We start from the raw sequence: 21,459 nt of genomic DNA, 5'->3' as shown, positions 1-21,459 counted from the left end.
CAATAGTACTTAATTAAGATACAACTAAACTCGAGAATCTAACACCTACCTGGGTCTTCGTTCACCCGGTGGCGAGGCGCCTCCGGAGTCTGGGCCGCCCCAGCTGTTGGTTGCTCGTCCTCACCATCGAGGATTTCAACCGGCGTCGGCGAAGGAGCCCTCTTGCTGGGCCCAGCTCCTCCCCTGGCGTCCCCCCTCTTAGCCGAACCCTCAAGAGGAGGATGTTGCCTTAGAGAAGTCACAGCCATAGGAACAACCTCGACAGGAGAATCAGTCGACCTCTCAGCTACGTCCTCCCTTTTAGGACGCCTGATTCCCGCCTTAACCTTGGGACGCTTCACTGCAGTAGAGGCGTCCTTGTCCTCGGCCTTGCGCTTGGGGCCGGCCTGACTCTTCTCGCCCTTCTGCAATAATAGAACGGGTAACATAAAGGAAAATGCCGAGCCATATACCAAAACTAAAATAAAAAGTAAACAACTTACTTTTGCCGGGGCGCCTCCAACAATCCCGTTCAGCTTCTGGTCGACCATTTGAGTTAACCTCTCCTTGGTGCTAATTCCTCCTTTTTCCTGGGCCGGGAGCTTAGACATAGCAACGGCTGCAAAAAAGATTCATACCTTTGTCAGTTAGTAAAAAATATCTAATCTAAATAAGCAGTAATGCCTCGATACCTTGGTCTAACCCATGATCTAGACCAGCCGCTGCCAGGAACACTGGATCTTTAAATTGAGAACATGACGGGAGCCAAGATTTAGGGATGTTCAAGTTCTTAGTCTGCACCGTCACAGACTCAGCTTGAAAATGGACGGCAATCTGATCCCACTCCTAGGCCGTCAAGGCCGACAACTCCTCATTTCCCCCAGCAAAGCGGGGCTCCAACTGCCAACGGCTAAACTTTAGTTCCGCCTCCTCGTCCACGGTCCACATCACCACCCATCTCATTCTCCAAAAATGATGCTTTGACGGCTTGTCAAAGGTAGTAGCATACTCACCTTTGTTAGCCAATTGGAATCAACCTTCGGCTCCCTTTACCTTCTGAAAACGCACCAACCTTAGAAAAGCATTAAAAGACGGCCTCAGGCCCAACAACTCACACTTAGCAACGTACCCTAGTACGTTCGTCCACGAATTGGGGGTTAGTTGGCAAAGACCAATGCCGAACCCATCCAGCACTTCCTCCATAAAAGGGTGGACTGGAAAGCGTAAACCACTCTTGAAAGCTCCACCATACACTGGAAATTCACCTGGGCCCACGTCAAAAATAGTGGACGCCTCGCTTTCAGGAAACCTCATCTCATAACCGGGGCCGGTATTCATGCCAACGGCATAATTCTCCCCATGTTTCTCCAACCATTTCAACCACTTCGGATCAGCCCCAATCTGATCCGCAGAAATTTGAGCATTCTCTCCCTGTATACCTCCAGCAACAACCTGAGGATCTCCAATTGCCTCCTCCTCGGCACCTTCACATACAACCTCGTCGTCACTCTCATCTTGCTCCGACTCCTCGAATGAGTCGGCGGGTTGTCTGAATGGACCAACATCTTCCATCTCCTCCATCCAAAACTCATCAAAGTATGTAACTCCTTGACGAGAGATTTTAGCTTCGCCTGGCGGAGTCCGACTTATTTCCCCCGCCGGCACTCTGATGGATCTCCCCCTTGAGAAAAAAGGGTCCATCTGCTGACCCCTTAGCCGCAAGTCAGCAATATTTGCCGTCTTTTTCGTCCTCACCATCGTGTCCTGCATAAGACGCAATGGGAGGCCGAACTTAATGACGGGCTTAAAAAATGGGGGATATTGGTGCGGCGCAGATCAGACCACCATATCCAGAAGTTCCAACCTTAACGGCTCAAGAACCTTTAAACACCCCCAAAATAACGGGCGGGCAAAAATTGACGAAAGACAAAAGTAACGCAAAAATAAACTAAGCGATGTAAATAAAATTAGAGACGAGATGGTTAGACAATTACCTTAAAAAAATGTCGGAGATAATGGCTTCAAGATCAGGCGGCATGAAAAAGGGACGGAGTGGTCGCACAATCCTTCCTCGTCCTAGAAATCGGCCGGGTCAAAGAATTCGTCAGAAATCTCTCTGTAAATTCTCTCTTCTAGAAAGCAAGGAGGACGATTTTCGAAAGTGAAAATCAAAAATTTTACCCCTCCTCCATATATATAGAGAGGATAGAATTGGAAGAGTCGCCACTTGGCGCTCTCTCTTCGGTTCACAGAATCTGATTAAGAAATCAACATTCAAGAAGGGGCACTACCAAAGCTGTTTTACTCTACTACCCTTCTTGAGGTGCAAATGATGTGGGTAAAAATACCCAGCCAGCATGGCCCAACTACACTGTGCCACGTGGCACATCCCCCGTAAGCAGAACGCCTACTTGGCAGCTATTATGTAGTGGGTAAATGATGATGTATGACTGAAACAAGAGAACATACACCTCTTTTAGGCCCATGACCCAATGCAGAGAATATTATGATTACGACACTTGTCATGTCATGGTGACCTAGCCAATAATGTGTTTCCTTCCTAGGGTTTCCCCAAAAGGGGGAGACTATAAATACACTAAATTCCCAAGGAATTGACACAAGTTCCTAGATAGAGAAACACCCCTAAATTTCAGATATTTAATGCTTTCTTTTTACTAAGGACTTCTTGCCTAAAAACCCTAATCTTACTTAAGCATCGGAGGGAATATTCCCACGGGAATATTCTTGTTTTGCAGGAAAGCCGCCCGACGTGGACTGGACTCGACTCTACGTGGAACCGGATACCTCTTCGTCATCAACCATTGGAAAAACTCCCACAACAGTCATTGCCACGTAGAACAAGTAACCTGCTTTTGCAGGTCGTAATTTAATGAGATATGTTTAAAGATAATAGGTGGTCAGAGGTTGGATTAGTGAGAGATATCGTATTAGTGGGACTGTATTTGTATTCGAGGCCGTATACTATTGCAAATAGACCTGTTGTTGTCAAAGCTTGGGAACCAGATTTTTGTTTTAAGGATGAGGTATTGAGAATTGTTCCTCTATGGGTGCAACTACCAAATTTACCTCTTAGTTGTTGGGGTATGAACTCTCTAAGTCGATTAGGTAGTACTTTAGGTACGCCCTTATTCACTGATGAATGTACTTCGACCCAAACTAGGATATCTTATGCAAGAATGCTTCTGGAAATTGATGTCACTTGTCCAATTCTCCATAATATTATTGTTGAGGCACCTAATGGTAGGAGTTTTGAGCAAAAAGTGGAGTATGATTGGATTCCGAGTTATTGCCAGAAGTGCCAACAGGTGGGTCATGACTGTGGCAAGACCAAGATTGGCGAGAAGAGAACTTTTACAAAGAAACAATGGGTACCTAAAGTATCAGTTCAAAAGCTTCCTCTTGTTCCTACCTAGGCTGCCACTATAGTTCCTGAGCCTATGACTCTTGCAACTGATTGGTATGTTCCTCGAAGGTCTGTTCCTAGACTTGCTCGTATGACTAATAGGTCTACACCTCTACAAATTGGTAACATGTATGGGTTTTTACCTGTGGATGAACTTATTCCAGAGGAGACTCACCAACCTACAAACGAGTTGATTCCTTCTGATAGGGGCGGGGGCCCTCCCCCTTTGGTTTCATCATGAGATTTATCTCCTGGAATGTGCGGGCTGTAACAAGCCCTTCAAGCAAAAGGAGATTAAATCCTTTTTTGCTAAGTAGGAAGGTTAATATGTGTGCCTTATTAGAAACTAGAGTCAAGGAACGTAATGCTGAAAAAAAATTCACAAAATTTTCAGAAATTGGGAGTTTTGTTGTAATTACCCTTATGCTGTTAATGGGAGGATTTGGATTTGGTTTCTCTGGTTGTTTGGCGCTCACCGAAACAGTTCTCGCTCAAGATGTACTTTGGGCGCAATTTGTTGAAAATTTTTAGCGCCTAAAATATCATTTTCATATTTGTTTTCCCCTTCTTTTTTAGTGGGATTTATGAGGTGGCATTGTTTAATTGGTGGTGTGCAAGATACTTTTACACACCATGTGTACTCCTAGCCTTTTCCATAGATAAACCTATCCAAAGGTTTATACTCCGTATGTAGGACCCGAAATCATTCTATCTCACTTAAAAACCAAAAAAATTAAATTCAAATATTTTGCATATAAGGCTAAGATAAACCACTTATTTTTAGTAACCTTTGAGTTTGTACATTTTCCAACAATAGTGAGGTTTATCTACATATCTTTATAATTTAACACAAATCACTTATTGATATTGCCCTTAGTTTTGTTTTGGAGACTCCAGGGGTAAAAGGTCTTTGGTGCCTAGGCCCATGATAAAGGTGTGTTATGACTTACTCCATCTTTCCCTTTCTTGTTTGCTCCATTTGTCGTTTTAGGACGTCTCTAAAAGATTGTCTCATTACCGTAAAAGTTCATGAGACAACAACTTCATTCTCACATAAAATACATGTAATCCACCACTTTTGTCTATTCTCAAATCTACACAACCAAATCTTAATAAAAACACTATTCTTTTATGGAGCAAACAATTAGGGACATAGGGAGTATAACTCTTGCAAGGCACCCCCTTATTGTATTTTTTTTGTGGTAATATATGACTTCCTCTGACCCTAAAAGAGATTGTCTCATTTGACTTCTCACGATCTCTAATGTACGACTTAAAAGATAAATATCTCTAATTCTATATTATAATATAAAATTATAAAAAGTTGATATTTCAAAAATATAAATTGAAACGAATCTAATAAGATCTCCCATGACTATATTTTTTTATATAGGACATAGAAGGTGAAGTACATATAAGGTGCACCCAGTTGCTCTGTGCACCCTCTCACATTTTCCCCTTACATTTGAGGAGAAAATTGGGAGGGGGGGAGGATAGACCACAAATAGGCATAAAAATACTCTTGGGTGTACTTAGTGATTTTCCTTTTTTAAAGCTATCTTTTAAGGACGAGGGAATAAAGTTTGGCCCCATAAAATGAAGTGCGGCAAACATTAAAAGACGAAGGGATACATTCATAATTACATGAAAAACTAAAAGGTAATCCGTACATTTTGTCTATCCGTAGTTACTTACTCAGTTCTCTTTTGATTGCAACGTTTTAATTTTCACGTTTGTTAACGCACATCTTTCACCATAGTATGTAAGTAAAAATTATAAAAAATTGATTTTTAAAAGTATAAATCGAAATGAATCTAGCAAGTTCCCTCGTTTAGTTTATGTATAATTAATCAAATTAAGCCGATCAAATGAGAATGATACAAAAGTCAAACGATGCCAACTATGAATTACTCCCCCCGTCTCATAATATAGTGTATGTTTGGCATTTATCATGGGAATTAAGTAATCTGGAAAATGACATGATTAACAATTAATGTTAATGTACTTTGCTAACAAATACGCAATTTAATTTATTTCTTTAAACAACAAAAGAACAATAAAGGTATGGAGGACAGAAAGAGGAATTTTGAATTTAAAAAAACTATAAATTAAATGTTTTTTTTATATGGGATAAACCTTATTTATGAACACATGTTTTAAAGGTAAAACAAAAAGTAATTAAATTATTTGATAAGGATTTGTTACACAAAAATTAATTGATTAAATAGGAAATTGCCAACTAGACTCAATATCTCGGGCTAGCGGGCTTTCGAACCAATTTCGAGCCTGATCAAATTTATAACTAAAATTGTTGTTTTGCGTTGTCGAAAGTCCGTAATTTTTTTAAAAAAATTGGGTCGGGCCTTCTGCCCAAAGATCGGTAATTTTCGGACCGGGTCAGGCCGGGCCAGCGCGCCGAGCCCATGTTGATCAGCTCTAAAACAAAGTAATTTATAATTCGAGGAAAAAAAAATAAAAAAAAATAAAATGTTAATTTCGAAATTGACATACATTTCGTACAAATTTAGAAACAATAATATAACATATTAAATTCAAGATATCTAGAACATAAATTTAAAGGCAAATGAAACAAAATACTTCGTAATACATAAACCATTAATAATTTAGTTGGGTGAAATAAGATAAATTAAGTTTGATGATGTGGCATTATTTGATTAGAGGAATAAAAAGGTGGAGTCTTAAGTGAGTCTTGAGTGAGTCTCGGATTTTCAAACTCATTTCAAGACTTGGTATAGTCTTTTATCATATTATCCCAAAATTTAGGCTTGAGACTCACCTCGAAACTCCCTTCAAAACTAGGGATAAACTCTCCCTGAGAGAGTGTAACAAGAGACTGAATATTCTCAAATCTCAAACCATGTGTAAAAAAATGTGCTAGATTATTACTCCCTCCGTCCCTTAATACTCGCACCGGTTTGACCGGTACGGAATTTAACACACTTGAATTGACTTATTAAATTAACGGGTGTTAGTTGATAGTGAGATATTTTTTTAATATAGTTAGTGGGAAATGGGTAAGGGGTGGGGGTGGGGAGTGATGAGTGAGGGGTTTGAATTTTTAAATGATTTTTTGTAGCGAGTAGGGGTGTAGGTGGGTTAGTAGATAAGTGTGAGAAATAATATTATATTGGTAAACATTTCCATTTGTAGAAGCGATGCAAATATTAAGGAATGCCCCGAAAGAAAAGCGGTGCGAGTATTAAGGAACGGAGGGAATACTCCGTAGAAAAAACAGATAAAGTATATTAATGTCGTATACTTGGTCGTGTGCGGTAGTTTGGATTATCAAAGTACATTTACTTTTATACATTGAGATTCTAAACAATTTACTGGGCATCGCCGCATCCACAGTCCATACTGGCAACTTGGACTACAACAACGTTACCGTTTGCCTCAGCTGTCAAATTAAACCCTTTCACTTCCTTTTCTCTCTTTCTTTTCCTCTACTGCAAAGTTGCAAAGTACTCATTATTTTTTCCTCTTGCTGCAAAAATAAACAGGCAGTCCAAGTAATAAAATTTCTATTAGATCTTCCCCAGATAGCATAATTGTCCATTTAGTTTATTTACCCACTTAAATCAACAGCTTAATTGTCCATTTAGTATAATTGATAAATATAGCTGAAAGTGGGGAGTAGTCTAAATTTTGGTGGATTATGTCGAAGGAGCTATGGAGTTGGAGGTATCTTTCTAAGAATAATGTGAAGGGCGGTGGAGGAGAGGAAGTGAGGGTTGAGGAGAGAGAATTAGAAGTGGAGAACAGAGAGAAGGAGGTTGAGGATCGGCAGCTGACGGTGGATAAAAGGAAACTAAAAGTGGAGGAGAGGGAAATAGGGGTGGAGATGAGAGAAAAAGAGGTTGAGGACCGGCAGCTGGCGGTAGATGAGCGGGAGTTAAAAATGAAGGAGAGAGAAATGGGGATGGGGATGGAGAAGAGAGAGAAGGAGATGCAGGAGAGTAAAATAAAAGTGGAGAAGAGGGAGAAGGAAATGAATGTAAAATTAGAAGAGGGGAATAAAATGTTGAAATTGAAAGAGAAGCAACTAGATGAGCTATATAATGGAGGAATGCTACATCGCTGGTGGACAGCGACAAAAAGCGTCCATACCCCGGGCAAAATGGTATTTTCGCTACATGAGTTGAAAAGTCAAACAAATTACTAAATATCGTTAATATGACAGTAATTGATACAACAATGACAGTATTTTAATACCACAATAATAGTATTTATGTAAATGATGATAATACTTATATAACACTTGTATACATATTTTTATTTATTCATTTAATATGCAACACTTTTATCCGTTCATTTAAGTGATCCCTTTACTTTTTCTATTTCATTACACTTGTATACATAATTTCCTTTTTTTTGGTTGATTGTGACAGTATTTTAATAAAACAATGACAGGATATATATAACAATGACAATACTTATATTACCGATGACAGTATATAAGAAGTTAGCAACACTTGTACACATTTATTTAAGTGTGGGCCATCTTTCCATTTTTTTTTTTTTTTTAGAGTGGGTATGGGTCTTTTTTGTCGCTGGTGGACAGCGATGTAGCATGCCTCCTATATAATGCGATTGATATGAAGGGGAAGGAAACTAATGTGAGAAGTGAAATGTTGGTGACAAAAGAAAAGATTTTAAGGGACAGAGGGAGTAGCATTTTGTTGCTTTGAATTCATATATTTTCCTGCAGTTTTTGTAAAAAAATAAAGGTTATTTGATGGTTGCAAATTGCAATAATATGATTTATATAGGCGATTTGGATCTCTTGGAAACCTCTTTACCTGATATTCATTATTCGATAGGTTGGTTGTTTTATTGGAAAAACCAGTTCCATGTTTACATTTTTTTAGAGCTCCATCTCGGTCAACTTCCTTGTTTGATATACTAATTCAACAATTACAACGGTGTGTACAACTTTTGATTGTATAAAATGCCACTTGATCGACCAACTTTGGCAATCAACAGGCAATTTGTCCATTATTCAACCTCATGATTGTGGTGTTCAATCATAGCTTGCAATGGCTAAAATATAATGGTGTACTTCTAATGCTACTATTATATCATGACTTGCTTAGAAGCTCCCCCTTGCGAACAAACCAAAACCAGAGAACCTCAACTATAGATGTGTGCAGTGAGATTCAACAACAATCTTTTTATATAATATCTAAGAATTGTGAAGAGAAACTCCTCCAGTTCAAAACCAAGCTAAGAAAAGGTGTTGGTTAGTGTTCTTTGTTTCATTGTCAAATATCTTTTTGAAAACTTGTACCTTTTCAAAACTGTCTTTTGTTATTGATGCAATTTTTTCAAAACAGTCTTTCTAATAATCTTTTACTAGTTCGGTACTTCGTTTTAATTTAGAATTTATGATGCTATCAAAGATATGTTTTTTAAGTTTTGCATTATTTTTAGATTTAGCTTCTTAGCTGGTGTTTGATTGACATTCTTATACATGAAAAGTCCAATTTTAGTTTGGTTGTTTTCATGGTCTCTGACGTACTCTCTATATCTCTCTTCCTCGACTTTCTAAATGGTACTTCTAATCGCTCTGTTATATCATTATTTGCTTAGATATTCCTAGTTATGAACAAGTGAAAACCAGAGAACCTCAGCCAAAGTCGTGCCACAGGGTCCAATTGTTGTGCCAAAATATGGACACAAAAGGCACAAGATCATACCTAATTAAGCACAACAAGGACATGCGTATGATGCTTACAAAGTTTATTGATTCTCTTCAGTTAGCACCAGATCCAGCAAAGTTTGCTCTTGATGTGATTCAAAGTTTCTATGAGCTGCTTGAGTCAGAAAGTGTGTCAAGACAAACTTATTCACGTAGTTGCATAGTTCTGTCAGTAGCATTGCTGGAAAATGCTACTGTCACACAACGTTTAAAAGATGACGCGATGAAGTTCAGTATCACGTGGAGAGGTCTTTCGGCTAAGAGGGGTTATACTCATTTTATGGAGATCTATTCTTTCTTGCTCTTCTTAGCCTCATATAAGTTAGGAGAGTTATATGATAAAGATCAACTACTTTCACTCTTGGGGACCCTTTATATTGAAACCGAGGTTCGTCTTCCTGGACAAGACTACCTTTGGTGCCAGATGTTGGGATCGAGAAAGGAAATTCCAGGTATGTTTTACTCCTTACAGATCCCGTCAATTGAAAAAATTGTAACAAACACTACAATAGTAGTGTGGACCTCTTAAATGTCTTTTACTTCAGGAAATAAGGTCATATTCAATCTCTTATTAAGAGGGAGGAGCATATTACAGCAGTTGCCTTTATTTGTATATTTAGGATGGAGGATACTTTTCCACCAGTTCCTCTACTGAAAGCCTGTTTGGAGGGAATTCAGAAGAGAGCGTGTGAAATGGTCAAGCAAGGCAGTGATGCAACAGCTCAGGTTCATTTCCCATATCTTATGATCTGATCGAGTAGCCATTTTCAAGTTCTCTTAATTTGATTGATCTAGTAAACTAAACTTGTTGCAGAATGATGCTGTCAACATGGAACTGTCTTCTCTCAAAGGTGTACTTAAATGCATTTCCAAGTTCAAGCTTGAATCCAGCCTTTCACCCACTCCTCTGGAGTTGCGCGTAAAGCAGTTAGAGAAGGAGAAGGAAAGAAACACTGATGCTGAAAGCACATTGTCGACTGCAGAAGATAATCTTTCAAACTCGGAAAAGAAGGGAGTTTCTCTTCCTGGCATTGATCACTCACATTTGGTGATTCGGAACAAACATGCTTTGAACTCCATGGAGTCCAAAAACAAAGGAAAGCGTCTTAAGGTCGATGCTAATTGTGGAGAATCCTACAAGTGATTACACATTTTATTAGTTCTGGGATAAAATGTGTAATCACTTGTAGGATTCTCCACAAATTGGTCCACATTATACATAGAAACTATAAATTGGTCATATTCCTCCAACTTTTTTAGTATGCTATTTTGTGTCATAGTACATCGTTAACTAGGGGTATACATTATCTATCCCAAACACCAACATTTGAATTCGTATATACATAAACTTGTGTGTCCCTACATTATTAGAAAGTAATATAGAAGGTTCCTAAATACTTATAAACTTTGTACAAGATAAAAAAGATTATTGTTTACACACAAATTATTATACCCCCGTATACGACGATGAACAATAATATACGGTTAAGATTTTTACCCTATAAAAAGAGATTTTCCTTATCCAATCCACCATTCACCACTTATCTCTTATATTCTCTTATTCTTAATCTTACCCAAAATTCACTCCTTTCTCCATTTCCACGGCCACCATGGTTCCAAACAACCAAGAAGATCATTCCTCCTCGGTACAGGAGGATTTACGAATGTTAAAATTATACGTGGTCTATATTGTGGTGTTAATAGCCCTGTTAATGGTCATAGTGGTTTCCATTATTGTAAATAAATGAAATCAAGGATTTTTAGGCGAGACAAGGCCAAACAAAAATACACATTTTACCATTGTACTTTTTTGTACAAATTTTAAGGTATAAGTACATTTTGTAAGGATTATGTGTATTTTCGGAAAATATTAATGAAATCATTTATTTTTATTATTATTATTCGCGTAATTTATTTTGGTTGTTCTTTTAACATTGTTATTTATTGTAATTATTTTCATAACCAAGTTTATTTTAATTATAATAACGAAATTGTACAACAAGAAAAAGAAAATTAAAATTAAAATTAAAATGGGGATCAAAATTTAGTGTCTACAAAGATGTGCTAGCTGAGTTCTATGAATAAGGTTGTAATTGTTTTATTTGTGAATAATCTTAAGTTAATTGTCGACGAGATTAGTTTAATTCGTTGCGGATTAAGAGTTATGTTGTGGTTAATGTTTAATAATTCTAAATAGCAGCTCAAAAGAGTGGGTTGTTACAATGACTCCCGTATCTTAGTTGATACTATTGGCAACCCAAGTCTTAACTTTCCCAAACATCCTCCTGGTAATTTGCATCTTTCATTTCACTTACTTAGTTACTTGCTTTGATATTTCTATTAATGCAATTTGATTATATACGGGTCTTTTCATGATAGAAAAACATTACTTGGTAGATAAAGGGTATCCGGAAAGAGAAGGATATTTGACTACCTACCACAAGATAAGGTATCATCAATCCGAATTTCGCGGGGCAATTCCAAGAGGGCCTCAAGATATTTTCAATCGTGTCCATTCTTCCTTAAGGAGTTGCATTGAGAGGTCATTTGTACTTTTGAAAGCACGGTGGAAAATATCAAGAACTGTGCCAAAATATTCATTACAAGATCAAATTAAATAAAAAAGTTTGGTTTGTTTTGCATTGCACAACTACATAAGATTAAGCAAAATTCATAACCCAAAATTCAAGATCGTAGATGAAGACCCCACTTTTAATCCTCCTAATTAAAGTATCTATGGATGCCGAGTGTGGTTCTACACAAAAATTTCAACGTGTGAGTGCTAATGAAATTTCGTGAGAAGATACTACTAGTTGATGAGAAGTAGACAACGACAATGCTCTTCTTAAACATGTGTTTCTTTTTCGAATAAAAGTTTACTAGTATATATATATATATATTATTTTCGTAATTTTAGCTACTGAATGACCTTTCAACTTCCTGAGATTTTCCCTCTCCTCCCGTAATTTTTTTTTTCTGGACTTTCTCTCTCCTCTTTTCTCATCTCTACGCTGCCCTTCCTGAAGTTCATCTGCTTTTGCTCGTTGATCTTCGGTTCTCGTTGTCGCAAAATTTGTTCATGTAAGTGAATTTGATTCTAATTTCTTGTCATTTTCTTTAATTAGGTTTTAAATTGAACTTTTTTCCATTTTATTTTTCGTTCTGATTTACTAGAATTAGGGATTTGCTTTTGATTTCCTTGATTTGCAATTTTGGAGATTTAATCTTCGTGGTTCTTGCAATTGCGTTCTCGTAGGTGATTCGATTCTAATGCTAATTGTTGATTTAATTTAATTAGGGTTTATGTGCGTTTTACTTGATTTTCATTCTTATTTGCTTGAATGAGGGTTTTGCAATAGATTTCCTCGAATTGGAAAAATTTATTCGAGCTGAGTTGATTTCATTGAATCAGGTGTTGAGGTTGGTTACAATGGTGAATCTTGCTATTTCTAGATTTAAAAATCCTCGAAATAATATAAACTCCAGTAGTTTTTCTTCTGGTTCTTTATGTTCCTGGTTTGATGCTATGCTGATTGTATTTTGAGTACTAACAATGTCTGTTTGAAATTTGGGATCAAGAGGCTTGGCTATTTTAGTATTAACAATGTCGTTTTTAGAGGAAAGGATATTGTGAATGGAGATGAAAGCCTGCCTTATATGCCCCTAGATGACTACAATGATCCATATTGTCGACACTCGTACAATATCCGAGCTTGTAGAATAACCACCATCTGATGTCTCTACTGTAAAATATCCATCGCCCTTTCAGTTTATCACAGGAGAGCGTGGCAGATTGGCAGCCACGATGTAGATAGAGAGAGGAGAAATCTAGATCAATAAATTTATGATATGGCAAGAGTTGACTTGCGTTGACTTTATTAAACTAGGTGTTTTTTGTTCCTGTTAGGCTTGCAGTTTATTTCTAGTGTGATGCTGTTACTTTTGCTTGACTTCTCAATTATATGGTCTGATTTGCTTATGTTTGGTGCTACTGGCCTGCTTCGTTATATTGGGGATTACAGTATTGTTCAGATTCTCATCTGCAGCTGTTGTTAAAGGTTTGATAGGCTTCAGGGTTATTGTTTAGTATATCAGTCTAATAAGGTAAGTCTGCAACCCGTTTGCTACTGTTATTTATTCTATTGTTGCGTTATGTTGTTGCGTTGTTAGTCCTGCAATTCTGCTGGGCATTTCAAGCAGGATATTGCTGATCAACACCCTAATGCTCAGGAGTAACACGACCATAAGTACATGTAACATTATTGATTATATCCAGAAAATGTCATGTGATGCACCTATATCGATCTTGTTACTAATTTTAAGCTGAAACACAGTTGCGGATATCATAATTCGCAAGCCAGAGTGTTTTGCATTGATATAAGCCTGAATTCCATCGGTGGTTTGATAATTTGTTATTTATGGGAATATGATCGATCTGTTGATGAATTCATAGGGAAACATAAGTAGTTTTGACAGGGTGGTGTCCGGAGTTGGGGAAGGAGGAACTCGGTCATAACATTAGCATAGATGGGAAGTTAGCGTTTGCTTGTCTGTTCTCAAAAGCCAACGCACCTTAAAGAATAATGTTGTGTCGCAGGTCTCAGAAGGTGAAAGGTGTTGGTCTTTTATCTGTAAATACACACCAGTTGTTCTGTTTAATTTGGTTGCTGCTTTATATTCTGCAGTTAGTTGTTCTGGTTCCTTCAGTCCTCTACTCGATGATTACTTACTTTCGAATTAATTCTGTTTACTTAAACAAGTTATATATTTACATTTTAAATTTAACAAAATGCAAAGTGTATGATAGTGTTCTAACTATTCCTATTGTATGGTAAGATACCAAGATACCACTAGCCTACTAGCTCAATTGGTAGAGCATTGTGCAAATGCACAAAAGATGTGGGTTTGAATCCCACGTAGGTTCATCTTTACTTTTTGTATTGTTTTATTTACTTTTAATGTGAAAACCTTTACTATGAATTATTTCGATTTACTTTTTTTGGTTTTTACTTTACTTTATTCAACTAGCCTACTAGCTCAATTGGTAGAGCATCAAAAGATGTGAGTTTGAATCCCACGTAGTTTCGTGTTTACTTTTTGTATTATTTTATTTACTTTTAATTGAAAAACCTCAACTTTAACCTATATACTCCAATAACCGGTGTTTTCTAGTTTTTTATTTATATTTACTTTTTGTATTGTTTTATTTACTTTTAAGTTGAAAACCTTTATTTTGACATCCGACTATATATTTCTTTCTAATAGTTTGTTTCATATTGTAGAGAGATGGAAGTCAATGACTCTTTGCTCGATCCTTTGCCACTTTGAACTATTTGATTGTAATAAGTTTTTGAGATTTTCTGATTTACTTCAAAGATTTTTAGTTTACTTTTGGGTTTAAATTATTTACTTTTGAATTTTTTTGTTTACTTTTTAGTACTTCTTATTAATAATGCAACGAAAATCACATATGTTCGTAAAGGTCTGATGTTTAATAGATCAGGGTAGTAATAAGGGCAATCAACTTTGAACAGTTTGCATCAAGCCTTCAGTGAAATATTTTGATTTACTTTTGAATTTTTATGAGATACTTTTGAGTTATTATGATTTACTTTTGAAATACTTTGATTTACTTTTGCGTTTCTTTTATTTACTTTTGAGTTTTTTTAATGTACTTTTAGAGAAAACCCATGTAGGAATCGAACCTACATCCCCTATGCATTTGCATAGTGCTCTACCATTTGAGCTAATAGGTTTAAGAAAATCAATCAAATTTCAATCATGGCAAGAAGAGAAGAAAGGGAAATGAGAGTTGAACAAATACTACTAATAATAACTTACAGAGTTACGGTTCAGTGGCAAATACTACTAATAATAATCTGAAGATAAAGGGTAATGGTATTAGAGTTCTTCCCATGAGGAGAGCTCCAGCTCGGATGAAAGAAGAAGGAAAAAAAAAATCGCTTTCAGCAATCAATTCAAAATAAATTAAATAAAGAGAACAAATTGAGACCTTTAACAAGTAAAGGCCACACAAAGCTTACATCACTGAAACTATACACTATCTTACACAACAGAAGCAGCTGTAATCTGTGAGGAACTGCTTCTTCTTCCTCAAATCCTAAAACCCAACCCTCCCCACCTATTTGTTGTCTCTTTCTTTGTTCTCTTAGAATTTGGATCAATGAGATTCTCGAGGGATTTTTTTTCTATTTCTGCTCTTACCGGCTCTTTCAATAGCTCGGCAAGCCTGCTCTTTTCATCATCAAATTCAGCATTTTCTGTACCTAGTTTCTCTTCCCTCAACTTGACAACATACTCCAAGATCTCAATAGAATCTTCTACTCTGTAAGAAGAAGAATATGGCCAATAATACATCATTATCTATCCTCTTTTGACAGTTGACAATATCATAGAAGATAATTAGCAAACAGGCTAGCATTTACTTTGTCTCTATAAACATCAATCTCCCCAAAGTCCCACCCCATTTAAAAATGGATGTATAAATTATTATACAGAATTGCAGTGAAAGAAGCACAAACAAAGCTCTCAGAAGAATTTTTGTTTTTGTTGAACTGTAAAAGAACTGAGGATCAGACACACTATCAACCCTGTTGATCAGGTGTCCATATGTTTCAGAGAAACGCATATGATTTTCCTTTGTTGCTGCATTTATTTGCACAATGTGTTAGTTGGTATGTCAACCAAGTGATGGAGATCGATCAAAGGACCAATGTCTGCACAAAATGCTCAATATTTGTTGGCAGAACGTTGGCCTGTGTTTTAAATTTATAAATGGGGCAACCTCAACTGCATTTGAACTGAAATTTACTAGTTAGTCTGGGAGCTTCGGACTCTAAAATTTATGCAAGCAGACCAAATCAAAGCAATTGAGACCGTCTTTCATGGTATTGTACTGTCTTTGATGCAAATCGTACATCCAGCACTGGTTAGTACTAGACTAGGCAAAACTACACCGAATCCCTGGTATCAAGACTAGATTTTGGACTGAAATAACCACCCGAAACTGAACCCAAATCTGAAATAAACTAACCATTCTGAGCCAAATTGAAGTTAGGGAACCTTGATAATGACCATTGAGAACTCCTACATGAACCGATTTTAACCCGAATTTCATATATCTTAGCCAAAACCAAATCAAATGCAACCTGGAAATCTAACCTAACAAAGCACCTAAAACGGATGCAGAAGAACTCCAGTCAAACGAAATTAGGCCCACCACAAGAACAGATCAACTATCCACCAAAAAACACAAGGCAACACTGGCAGTAGTTTGTTATTGTTTTACTTTTAGAGAGATTTTGTTTACTTCATAAAGATTTTGTTTACTTTCATAGAGATTTCGTTTACTTCATAAAGCTTGATCACACCTAACATATCAATATCAATGTTAGGAGTCTAATTGATTTACTTCTACTAGATTTCTATCCAATTTTAAACAATGATAGAACTGCAGAAACAATTGTTGTTCAACTTCAGCAAAATTTATAAGCAACAATTTTGGATGATTTAAAGATGAACAAAATTATCTAAAACTCGATGAAGCATAAAACACATAAAACTCGACCAAATACCTAGAAATTGAGTTCGATCGAATTTGCTCCTTAATTCAATAAAACCAAGCTAAAATCAAGCATAAAAAATCTCAAATGACTCAAAAATCGTTCAGCATCATCTCTCAATATTAGCACAAAATCGAGCTCCAAAATTACCACAAAATCGTGCTATAAAATTTACGGTTTTTTCATGAAATACCCTCGAGGTTTCATATAATGCACCAAATACACCTGCGTGTTTTAAAATACATAATATACCCCTATTTAAACTTATTTGCACCAAATGCCCCTGAACTTAACGGAAGTCTAACGCCGTTAGTAATTAACCTCTAATTAATCTAATTAACCCCTTAATTAACCTAATTAAACCTAATTAACTCTAAACTATCCTAAACTAATCCTAATAACTACCTAACTACAACAAACACCAATCCACCATTGTCGTCCTAATACCATAACCACCGTACCTGCAAACACCTTCGCTGGCCCTTGCGTCACGTCGGCATACTCCGGCTCCCTCGCTTGACATGTCAGAGCCGCCGACGCACCTCACCGTCCCCTATTCTTGCTCCCTATTCATGAACCCATGCCTCCACAACCCAACCCAATTCTGTTAACTCTCCACGAAGTATCTCATTTTTCATCTCTCCACCTTTACCCCATCACCATTAACACTAAATTACGTGTGGGCTTCGTCGAAGTCGAACGCAGTTGCTGCTAGTAGTGGAGGGAGTTGTGAGCTTTACTACGACAATGGTGGAGGATCTGGGCTTCGATTAAAGGACATCCATGGTTAACTACCATGGAATTGGCTTGAACGAATGAGAGGGGAAGGGATACATTACAAGAAATCAGATAACAAATCAAACCCAATTCTAATATGAAACCACACAACACCAATTTACAAGAACAAACCAAAATAAAATTAGAACATCCCAAATTCAACCGCCTTCAAAGTACCGCCGGGAACACAAATTTTATTTTTCCATAATCCCATTATTTGTGCTTAATCATCGCAAATCATCACAAATCATCCCAAACACCAATTTTGTTTTTCCATAATCCCATTAATAGTATGGGGAAAGAGAAGAGAAGATGAAGGTTAGGGTTTGATCAATTAGGGGTTAGGGTTTCTGGGTCTTCAGATTGGGCGTTGAGGGTAGAAATGAGCGAGCCGATCCACCATGCTTGGGCCCACATGAAGTAGCGTAGGTTGGTTTGCCGGCGGGGTTTACGGGGGACTTTTGATTAAGGGTGGTGGCGGTTGTGGGTAGAAATGAGCGAGTCGAACCACCACCGTCGCTGCCTCTGCTGCGGTTCCCCAGGTAGGTGGAGATGGGCGTGGAAGTTCGGTAGTGGTGGTGGTGGGAGGTCGGTAGTGGTGCCGCCGGTTGGGGTAGTGGTGTCGGGTTGGGATGCTGGAGAATGGTGGTGTTGAATTGAGTGATGGTGGGAAGGAGGAGGAAGAGAAGCAAGGAGATGAAGTTAATTAGTTAATTGGGGGCTAATTAGTTAATTAGGAGTTAATTTTTTAATTAATTAGGTTTAATTAACAGATTTGGGGTTAATCACTAACGGCGTTAGACTTCCGTTAAGTTCAGGGATATTTAGTGCAAATAAGTTTAAATAGGGGTATATTATGTATTTTGAAACACGCGGGTGTATTTGGTGCATTACGCGAAACCTCGAGGGTATTTCATGAAAAAACCGTAAAATTTACTAAAATATCAGCTAAATAACTCAACAAATCAGACGAAAATATACTTCGCAACTAATTGTTGAATAATATTAAATGATTTAGCTAAAAACTAAAGAAATTGCAAGTAATACCTGAGTTCGAGATAAATTATGCAGATCCAAGGGAAAATTTTAGCGTCGCCGAATTAGATTTTGAGCAAAATCGAGTGAAATTTAATCGAGTAATACCTGAGTTCAAAATCGAAGCAATTTTCTGGAATTTGATGAAGAAAGGCTTTCGAAGAGCCAGAAATCGCACGTCAAAAATAGAGAAACTCTGAGATATTTTGGGAAGTAGAGACTAGAGAGAGAAAGACGTGTTTGGGCGAAAATTAGATTTTATATATATATATATATATATATATATATATAGGGTGCCCCTCCAATGAGAAGATCCTTATAAGGGGAAGAATAGGAAGAAATCTGGACCTTATAATTAAATCGATCCAACGACCCTCGACTCGCGCGTGCTACATCAACCAAATATTAACAGATTTAAGAAAAACAATAACGTTACTTTGAAAAGTCAAAACAATGAAACCCCCCTTTCCTCTTTCTCTCTCCTCCATAACCTTATCTAATTCCTTCTTCCATGGCAGATCAAAAGCAAATAATTAGGCGATTATGGAAGCAAATTATAAGTTGCTGTAATTAATTTTAGGGATGAAGATTATCCAATTTGGCAATCAGACTAGAAATTTCTTCAAGTTCTTTATCCCATACGCTCGAGAATTGCACAAATCCACCAATGGAGGTACTAGGAGGAGAAATGGGTCAAGTAATTTGTGTATGCCTGGGTCATCAGACCCGTCATTCGTGAAAGGGAAAGTGGTGTTGTGTGATCGTGGGGTGAATGCTAGGGTGGTGAAAGGGGAGGTTGTTAAAGAGGCAGGCGGGGTTGGGATGATACTGGCAAACACTGCCGCGAGCGGGGAGGAATTGGTGACGCATAGTCATTTGATTCCGACAGTGGCGGTTGGGATGAAGGTTGGTGATGTGATCAGGGTGTACGTGTGGAGTTCCGATAAGAAAGCCACCACCGTGTTGAGTTTCGGTGGGACTGTATTGAATGTGTGGTCGACTGGTCGTCGCCGTTGGTGGCGGCGTTTAGCTCTCGTGGTCGGATATGGTAACGCCGCAAATCATGAAGCCTGATGTGATTGGGCCTGGGGTTAACATCTTGGCTGCTATGTGTGAGATTGCTGGACCGCATCATAAACAAAACAATATTATTATTTTAAGTAATAATTTAATATACTACTACCTCCGTTCCTAAAAGTTCTTTACGCTTTCCGTTTTAGTCCGTTCCTGAAAGTTCTTTACACTCCTACTTTATTCCATTTTTACTCTTATTTGGCCCACCATAATTTACCCACTCACAATACTTTAATATTAGTTTCCACCCACTCACATTGTTGGACAATTTATAGCCACTCATTTTTCATTTGTTACCCCACCATCACATGTTCACCAAAATTCCTTAATTACCGTGCAAATAGTAACCGTAAAGATCATTTAGGAACGGAGGTAGTATATAATGATGTATTATTATTTTAGGAAATTGTAATAATATTTGGTAGTTCCTCCAAGATGCAGGAAGGGTAAACTAGGAAAACTTGCCCATTTTGTGTAAATATGCAAAACAATATTTGCTCATTTTGTTTAAATGAGCAAAAAAATAAATTAAATGAGCAAAAGAAAAATTAAATGAGCAAAAGAAAATTATTAAACGAGCAAAAAATAATTAAATGAGCAAATCTGATATTGACCGTACACGTGGATGCTCCTTATTCCTCCTCAATTCTCATTCTTCTCATTATAGGGATCTTTTCATTCTTCTCATGATAATCGATAAGGTATCTTAAAAGTTTTGAATATTAACAAATTTTAATGAATATTAACAAACCCGAACATTAGATTCAAGCAAGCAAAACCAGTAGATTATTATTGTTGTCTTTGTAATCAATTAGTTATTTAGTTAGCAAGTGCATATAAAGGGAGTATAAGACAAACTAGCTTTGAAGGTTTAAGGTTAATCAAATATTCATGACCATGGCTTTAGAACTACACTCAAAATAAAATTAATTTTGTCATATTTAAATGAGCAAAAACGTTTAATGGGTAAAATAAGTTTTAATGAGCAAAAATATTTAAATGAGCAAAAAAATTATAATATTTGAGGTTGGAAAATTTTGCTCATTTTGCACAAATGAGGAAAAAAAAAAGTACAAAAAACTTAAATGAGCAAAAAAATAATTAAAAACGTATTTGCTCATTTGTGTAAACTATAAAAAATGAGCAAATTTTTAATATTTGCTCATTTAAACACAATGAGCAAAAGTTTTCAATATTAAAAAACCCGAACTTTAAAATTTTAAAATGAGTAAAAATAATATTCGCTTATTTGTGTAAACTATAAGAAATGAGCAAAAATATTTGCTCATTTGTGTAAACTAAAAAATGAGCAAATTTTTTGAATATTAAGTAATCCGAGATTTTAAAATATTTGCTCATTTAGACACAATGAGCAAAAGTTTTGAATATTAACAAATTCGAACTTTAAATTTTAAAAGATGAGCAAAAATAATTGCTCATTTGTATAAACTATAAAAAATGAGCAAATTTATTTGCTCATTATAAACAATGAGCAAAAGTTTTCAATATTAACAAATTCGAACATTAAAATTTTAAAAATGAGCAAAAGTATTTGCTCATTTGGGTAAACTATAAAAAATGAGCAAATTTATTTGCTCATTTAGACACGATGAGCAAAAAAATTCAATATTAACAAATCCGAACTTTAAAATTTTAAAAATGAGCAAAAATATTTGCTCATTAGTGTAAACTATGAGAACTGAGCAAATTTATTTGCTCATTTAGACACGATGAGCAAAAGTTTTCAATATTAACAAATCCGAACTTTAAAATTTTAAAATGAGCAAAAATATTTGCTCATTTGTGTAGACTATAAAAAATGAGCAAATTTATTTGCTCATTTAGACACGATGAGCAAAAGTTTTCAA

At 36.6% G+C, this 21,459-nt stretch overlaps 1 protein-coding gene and 1 long non-coding RNA gene across 2 annotated transcripts; one reads left to right on the top strand and one right to left on the bottom strand.

Annotated features, from left to right (window-relative positions):
* Positions 1–7,079: 7,079 nt before the first annotated feature.
* LOC110775131 (FRIGIDA-like protein 4a) lies at positions 7,080–10,266 on the top strand. The gene is made up of 4 exons (XM_021979735.1): positions 7,080–7,301; positions 9,181–9,574; positions 9,676–9,848; positions 9,937–10,266. Exons 1-4 carry the CDS (start codon positions 7,080–7,082, stop codon positions 10,264–10,266), a joined length of 1,119 nt encoding a protein of 372 aa, XP_021835427.1.
* A 4,805-nt stretch (positions 10,267–15,071) lies between these two features.
* LOC130459528 (uncharacterized) lies at positions 15,072–18,761 on the bottom strand. The gene is made up of 2 exons (XR_008918957.1): positions 18,530–18,761; positions 15,072–15,468 (listed from the first exon to the last, which is right to left on the bottom strand). It is a non-coding gene; the product is annotated as an uncharacterized lncRNA (long non-coding RNA).
* Between the last annotated feature and the right edge of the window lie 2,698 nt (positions 18,762–21,459).

Source organism: Spinacia oleracea, chromosome 4 (assembly GCF_020520425.1).
Source record: "Spinacia oleracea cultivar Varoflay chromosome 4, BTI_SOV_V1, whole genome shotgun sequence".
NCBI lineage: Eukaryota > Viridiplantae > Streptophyta > Magnoliopsida > Caryophyllales > Amaranthaceae > Spinacia > Spinacia oleracea.
The sequence above is the reverse complement of the archived record's forward strand: the minus strand, read 5'-3'. Positions and strand labels throughout refer to the sequence as shown.